The sequence below is a fragment of the Halyomorpha halys genome, unplaced genomic scaffold (assembly GCF_000696795.3).
Source record: "Halyomorpha halys isolate HHAL.00 unplaced genomic scaffold, Hhal_1.1 Scaffold306.1, whole genome shotgun sequence".
NCBI lineage: Eukaryota > Metazoa > Arthropoda > Insecta > Hemiptera > Pentatomidae > Halyomorpha > Halyomorpha halys.
The window spans coordinates 126,403-134,669 of NW_027106917.1; the positions used below are offsets into that span (position 1 = coordinate 126,403).

Genomic DNA, 8,267 nt, shown 5'->3' on the forward strand with positions numbered 1-8,267 from the left:
GAACAAAAAACAAGACAATAACCAATGAATAAAAGGATATATAGAATGATTAGAAAATAGCTAACATTATGAATAAATATGGGAGGTATGAATAGTTTAAATATTATAGAAGATAAAGGTTGTATGAGAAGAACCATCTTCCCCTCATATGTATTATCTCTTCTCATAATACTTAAACTATTTATGTATTCATAATGCTTGCTATTTTCTATCATTCTTTTATTCATTGGTTGAGATCTTGTTTTTTGTTCTTAGTCCTGATGAATGTTAGAAATTCTGGCCGAAACGTTGGCTCTATTAAATCTTCCATCTTCCTTTCATACACACGGTCAATCATCGGTCTTCCAGTATGTCTCTAATTCTAGAGACTTCGTATTAAATAATTTATTAAATATGAGAGAGTAAAATAATAATCCTCGTGCTACCGAAAAAGGATTAGAGAAAATAAAGATTCGTTCAATGGAAATGAGAAATAAATGGTTAAAAACAACTTGTAACAACAGAGATAATGATTTTCATTGTGTTACCATAGTGGTATTCTACATATGTAAATAACACAAAACACCTCAGGCTATATGACAATATTTTCACATTTATTTACTCATTTATCTATTTAAAAATCAAACAAAATACTTCCTAATTTTTATTTCATGGTCTTTGAAGATTATCTCATTAAAGATTTAAATTTTAGTTATTTAATGAGAAAAATATGGTTAATAATACGATAAGATTTCACTTAATGACAATAATACAAATTTGAAATAGGGGGGGGGGGCTACTATGTAACTACTGAGGTATTGGTTACGTCTTTTTTGGACAGTTTGAGACATTTTAATATTGTGAAAATCCACATTTTATTTGTTATTAAATGAACTTAACTACTAATTTAGTAAATGAATCAATGAAGACCTTGAACTGTTAACATGTGACCTAACATAACCTGATTCATCCCTAAGGCTAAATAACATCGGATTGACTATCCCGGAGTTATCAATTTTCCATGATTTGGTCAAATTCCCGTATTTTATAGTAATTTTCTTGCACGTACAGGTAGAAGGTCATTTGTGATGATTGGGGGTGTGGAAACATGTGTTCGAGAGTTGGGAAAAACCTTGTTAAGAAGTAAAAGGTAGTTTTCGTTAGTTTGACATATCTCTTTTGCCAAATTACATCATTATCATTCTATGATTATCATCTGTGAATTAAGTTATATGTAGTTTCATTATTAAACAGGTGTCAACCATTGCTTGTAAGACATGAATCTTCAAAGTCTTCTGACCCTCTGAAAAATTCATTTGAACAACCACCCTTATCAACACCTCTACCAGGTTTGAAAAAAGCCAGATATGCAACTACAAGGGAAGAGGATAATGTCACAGAAGTTACCACCTTGCCCAATGGATTACGGGTCGCTTCGGAGAATAGATTTGGACAATTTTGCACCATTGGAGGTTAACTATTTTTCATGAGACAACATTTAGTTACGATTCAACCATATTCATTTATTGTATTATGTTTTAGTCATCATTGAATCCGGACCTAGGTTTGAAGTTGCTTATCCAAGCGGGATTTCCCATTTCTTAGAGAAAATTGCTTTTCATGTAAGTAATTTATTTTTAATATTGATATTTATTTTTGTAGTAAGTTTGTCCGGGTGGCAGCTAATAATGGTTCAAAACAAATGAGCTTAATGAAAACATACAAACAGTGTAAAATGTGACAAGAAACTTGGAATAAATAACAAAGAGAGTAAAAAAAGATATTTATTTCATATTTAGATAGAAAAATACAGAAATATAAATACAAATGAATAGGGAACTAATTAATAACAGGTACAATCATGTGTGATAGCATTATAATTATGGAAATAGAGAAATACATAGTATAACAGTACTTATTAGAATTAGTAACTAATATGGTAAAATGTAGGTGTATATGATGAACAGATTATAATTCTATCGCTTATGACTGTAGCTATTATTTATTAGTTCTCTATTCATTTATATATTTTTTTGTAACATAATTTGTCTCCTTGTTTTAAAAAATATTATTTGTGTACTCTCTCAGTTTATTTATTCTAATGTTGGTTAACATTAAATAGTTTTTTTACTATTTTGTGCCATTATTATTTGCCACTCAGACTATCTTCCTACAATGTACTTTATTTGGTCTACTACCTTTTACCAAAATTTATTTTTAATTTGTAAGTTTTATTATAAATAAGGATCAGTTTTTTTGGGGATTTAATATTTTAAAAAGTTTATTTTATTGTAAAAATATGAATTCTCTATAAATGTGGATAACAGCATTGTTCATTAAAACACGTTTTGAAACCTATTCATTGTTTCGATGAAGTAGCTTTAAATATTCAATATAATATAAAGTAAATTGAAATTTTAAATGCATTTATTTATATATAATTAATGAAACAGGTTTGTTCATCAGTTATAATAGTCTGTGTAGACACTTTTCACACTTCAATATAGACTTTAATTCTCACAATTTTTATTTTCTTGTAATTCCTATGTTTCGACCATTCTAGCCATTCTCGAGGATCTTATTTATAATATCACAGCTAATATAGTTATCAAACAGTTGCAGGCTATAATGCCTTTGTCAAGTTTTATCTTAGCCAATCACCTATTTTTATCATAATTTAACTTATTATATCAACAATACATGCAATCAAATTCAATATCACTGCTTTGCATTAATAGTAGCATATTTGGATTAAAAGGTTTTTTTTTTTCTAATTTTGTATTTGATGTACTCCCATAAATCAGAGGTTACTGTCTGATACCCCTAGGATATGCCAGGGGTGCTGCAAGTGAATGGTAGTTTCTGAAGAAATTGAAAAATAAAAAAATTAGAATTATAACAGCGGCAGAGGGGGTTCAAAAATAAACGTGCCAAGACTGCTGGCCAGTATTAAATAAAAGAAAAAAAATAATAATAAATAAGCTTTTATTTAATTAGTTAACAAAAAAAGTTCCAAATAACAGCATGAAAATCAAAACAAAGGATGGATCTCTACGTTATGCAAATTAATAAAAGAAATTAAAAAAAAAAAAAAGAAACAACTTAAAATAAAATATTTCTTAAAAGTATTATTTAAAAGAAAATTTTAATGCAAAAAAAAAAGTAATTATCCTGAAATAAAAAAAAAAAATGAGTTATGCTTTGGAGTGTTGCACTCACGATTTTTTGTTGAACTCAGCATCTCATCTTCACTGAATAATTACGTAATTATAGTAAAGTGTGCCACTGTATACAAGTATATATGACTATATTTACTACCACGTTTATAACAAATAAAAAAAATATATATATTTTTTCTTTAGTACAGTGGCCACAACACTAGCATTTACTTTGTATTGTTTTTTTTCTTATCTTCCTACATACTCAACCGCTCTAATGATGATTGTGGCAGAATTTTTATGTTTTATTAGCTCGACAAGGATGTTAAGAATTTTTTTTCAGGACAAGGGTGCTATAAAAAATTGTTAGCCCCAAAAGGTTTCATGGCAAAAACAAATTTGGAAACCACTGCAATAGATTGAACTGTATTGTGGGATTGCTTTGTGTCAACCATAATAACTTTTGGAGAGTCTGTAGGAAAACCCAGGTAGAGAAAGTAACCTTAATCATATACATCCAATTCTAATAATAATAATAATACTAAAGGCTTAGCGAACCCGAAGTTTCGCTGCCGCTACCACTTCCGTGTTTATTAATATTTTAGGGGTCAGTTTGTTACTAAATCCCATGACCTTTGCTACAACTACAATGCTGTAACCTGAATTATATTTACCAGGTCATCCAATTCGAAATAAAATCAAAATATTTTGTTTATTAAAATGTGCCACTATCAAAGCGAAGGAGTGATATATTTGTTTTAAAATAATATTAAGTATTTTCTGTAAGTTTGAAACCTACCAACTGTTCATTGAAATAGCAGGTGGTAGTTATCTAGAGTAAAAGGACCATTTTCAGTACTAATCTTAGAAACTTTTGATTTTTTTTTTTAATTTTAGTCAACTATCAAGTTTAAAAGCAAAGATAGCATCTTGCATTATTTAGAAAAACATGGTGGGATTTGTGACTGCCTAGCCTCAAGGTGAGTAGATATTTCAAGTTAGTTCTTTCTTTTTCGTTTATTGATGTAATACTTATTTGTTAAAGTTATTTATTTATTTTACCAATGTATCATTATTTTCATTATTATTTCTTATACATACTGATTTATATATTAGCCAATACTTGCTTTTGGATTTTGAGCCATTTAGTGATCTGCTAGTCAATAAATATTTTATATATGTACTCATAACTTTTTCTTTTCTTTTGTTGTTATTAGTTTACTAAATAAAAATGTTTCATAGTTGTCTTGATTCATTTTTAAGTTAAATATCTTATATGTGATATTATTTGATTTTAAAAATTTTTTGACTGATTCTATTGCTGTATTATCATCTCTGAGTTTGTTAATAACAGTTTAATAAAAAAATCATTTAGGTACTATAGTTAAATATTAAAATATCTATTTCAATAATTATTTCTATTAATCTAGGTGTTTAATTTGTGAAGATTGTGATTCTAACAAATCAATATGAATAATTCAGTTTCTTGTAATTCAATTAATAAAGTGAAAACCAATTGAAATAATTCCAAATTTAATGTGGTAACATATAGCTCTCCAGCAGTATAATAGCATAACTGCAAAAATTGAAATTTTACAAGACATGCAAAAGAAATATAATTCTATTTTTTTTTATAAATAGAATGGCCCATAGATTCGGTTTTATTCTTCTATAATAGTAGTTTATAGACTTTGTGGGTTACTATTACTGTGCTTTCAATGCATACAATAATAAATACTAGCCTCTTAGTAACCATAATAAACAATAAATTGTCATAGAAACAATGTATTAATAAACCATTGATAAAACTAAATTGTGTGTGCCTTCAAGAATATTTTGAGAGTATTCCTTTCTAGCAACTTGTGAATATAGTCATTAAAATGTACCAACAACATAGGTTAAGTTGTTTGATGGGACAAAATTAGAAACAGTCGTGTACACGCCACGCCCACGTATACTCATGAACCATTGTAATTTCCATGACAATTGTAACTTGTAGTTTTTATTGCAACTAATTTATTCATAACTCTTCTTGAACGTATTATGCAGGCATGGCTCTTGTAATGGACTAGTACCCTGAATTTTCAATATTTATAATTGTAAATTTTAAATGTTTCTGTAATTTTTTTAATTTTTTTTTATCAAGAGATACATTTATCTACGCGAGCTCAGCTGACAGGAGAGGATATGATTCTGTAGTAAATATTCTGAGTGAAGTAATTCTTCAACCACTTGTTACTCATCAGGAGGTATTTTTTTTATTTCATAACTTATTTTTCTTTTAATTGCCTTAAAATAGTTTGTAAGATTTTATGTATTGAAAAAAGTTGACTTTCATTTTTATTTAATTTTTTTTATTTCTATAAAGTAACTGCTTTGCTTTAGTATTGATATATCAGACAAAAGTTTTGTTTACTTTAACTTACTTTATTTTGTTTATTTATTTATTTCCCCCTTCCCCTGCCTTTAAGCAATACAGGTATGCAGCAGTGGATGTTACATATCCATCATCAAACTACTGCTAATAAATCAATTTACAATTTTAATGATTCATATACAGTGTTCATATAAAAACTATATGAAACCTATAAAGGTTTCAGTCTTAGGGTTCAGTCTTCTGTGCGTCTTTTGTCTGCAGGCATTCCAGAGGCTGGTCTTCTTCTTTAACGAATATTGAAGTGCCTTGGTCCAATAATTGTTTTCCACCCGTATACAAATTCTTTGTAATACGGGTAGTTTTCTTTGCTTACTAGCTGAGGGAAGTTGTTGTCTGTGAGGGTGTAGAGTCTGGTTTCCCTCAGCAATCTGGCCCGCATCAAAGGCGTCTATGATGATGTGCTCGGCAGTCTCTGGAACGCCACAACTAGAGCATAAGGGGTCGATATCCATCCCGTGGCCATGAAGCTTGCCTTGAAATCCCCCATGCCCCGTGAGAAATTGGGAGAGCCAGTAGTCTGGGAGGACCCACTTTGCTTCCATCCGTGACCGAAAGGTGGGGAAATATTTCCTTAAGGTAGCACCTTTTGGGCTTGTCATCCAACGCCGGTTCCGTTCTTCGTGATGTCCTCCTACTTTCACTTACTTATGTATGGAATATATAGGGGAGGTATTATGATTATGTAAAATTTCGAATTCGAGTTTTCAACAAAAATACATCTTTTGAGGTTCCCCAAGTACAAAAAACCTAGTTTCGCAAAATGGTCGCTGTTTTTGTTTAAACAGCCTAGCTCAAAAATGAAAAGTCGTACGATACTTAATTTACATGTTCGAGGTGGGTTATAGTCTGGGATGTGACAGCAACTTTTTCGATAAAATTAACTGACTGGAAGTGCCACTTTATAGAATCGATTTTCATTTTTTTTTTTTCCGAAAACGACTAACGAGTAATCTCGCCATATCAGTGTACAATCAAATGGTCTTTATAATCAGCTAGGTCTTATTCTGATTTAAATAATTAAGTAGGGCTTAAATAACAAATTTTATAAAAATCTGAAATTTAAAATAAATTATTATATGTATAAATTATTGACCATATTATTTCAAATTATGAAGGAGATGGTCAGGGGTGCAGTCAGGAGATTTAGGTTTAGTTGAGAGATTTCGAAACAGTCCTTTTTTAGAGCCCCTTAGTTTTTGTTTCGAAATCTCTCAACTGGAACAGTCCTGATGAAGCTCTACAAAGTGGGGCGAAACATCAGCAAATAAATAGTTGTTAACTATTTTTGTTTTATTTTGACTGCTTATAAAATTGTTTTAACCATTATATTCATTGTTGATATATCAATCTTAGGTCTTATTTTTCTATCTATTTTCTGTTTTATATTGCAGTGTAATTATAATTATTTTGTACTATTTCATTAATTTTCTTTTCACACACTTTATACTGATATTAGTTATATCATTATATTTACTTTGTAAATTTTTTATAATTATATTAATTTTTTCATTTATGAGATTTTTAACCCTGTTTGTTTTTTCAATTTCCATGTTCAAAATATTTTTAATCATTTCATCAAAAAAATTGGCTTTATCTTTTTTAATTATAAATTAATTTATGAAAAATGAGTCAAAATTTTTAATTATATTATAAATATGCATTCAACATAAATTATTTCTTCTATTCATTGTTGTCATATAACTATAAATATATTTAACCTCTTTTTAAGGTTACTTTGGCCGAATCCCTTACATATTTTTTCAAATCATCCAATCTGTCTATTACGTACAAAATATTGAAAAAATTTCCTTGAGGCTTGTTAATAATGGTGGATAATTTTTCATGTATCAGGCCGTAGTTTTCTTCGTGGATTTCTTCCCTTTCCATTTATTTAACAATTGACAATGAGGAGAATATTAACAAATCCATCAGATTATTTACATAGATTTGAATCTGAGTTGTATATAATAAATTATATATGATTGGCATATATAGATGGCAGTGATAACCGTCCAACTTTTTTTGCCCTTAAATTCAAACAATGACAAACTCTCAGACTCTGTGGGTCAATAAAAAGTCAAAATCAAATTAGAGTTAGTGAGTTTTTATTACTTTTGAATGGTGCCAATCTGTATAAAATTTGAAATCGATTAACCTGCAACACCTTCAACTTCATTTTACTGTATAACATAAATTGGTACGTATTTTCCTTAGGTATTTTTTTTTTCTTCTCTAATTTGAAGAGAACTTCAAAGCTAGATGGGTACTCCAAAGCGTTGATTTATGTCACTCATTTTTAATAGGAGGAAAACTAAAAAAAAAAATTGGAGTTCATGTTAATATTTAAAAAACAAAAACCTATGCCAAGTATTAGTCACTAAAGAATATATTATTAAGTTTTAACCTTCCAGATAAAGGAACGTGGTGTGTAATACAAAGAAAAAATTTGTTTAGTGGTTTATTTTTTAAAGGTTATTAAAATATTTTAGGGAAATTAATTCATTTTCTTATATAATTTTTTTTTTATTCAATTACTTTGACATTAATATATCATCCTTGCTGATGGTTCAGACAGTCCGTCTTTGACGAGCAACAGCCAACCAAAACAATTGAAGTCTTGTAACATCGTATTTTGTTGTTTTTTCTTCTATTTCTGTTTGAATTATCTTAAATTCTGTTTTATTATTATTATA

General features: G+C 28.8%; 1 protein-coding gene across 1 annotated transcript in view; it reads left to right on the top strand.

Moving 5' to 3' along the window:
* The first annotated feature begins 929 nt into the window (after nucleotides 1-929).
* The window catches only part of LOC106681058 (mitochondrial-processing peptidase subunit alpha), a 28,569-nt gene continuing 21,231 nt past the window's right edge, over nucleotides 930-8,267 (top strand). Inside the window, exons 1-5 of the mRNA XM_014421183.3 lie at nucleotides 930-1,129; nucleotides 1,234-1,451; nucleotides 1,522-1,601; nucleotides 4,035-4,117; nucleotides 5,284-5,386. Of these exons, the coding sequence (XP_014276669.1) occupies nucleotides 1,068-1,129; nucleotides 1,234-1,451; nucleotides 1,522-1,601; nucleotides 4,035-4,117; nucleotides 5,284-5,386 (546 nt within the window). The 5' untranslated portion in view covers nucleotides 930-1,067. The remainder of the gene's footprint in view (nucleotides 1,130-1,233; nucleotides 1,452-1,521; nucleotides 1,602-4,034; nucleotides 4,118-5,283; nucleotides 5,387-8,267) is intronic.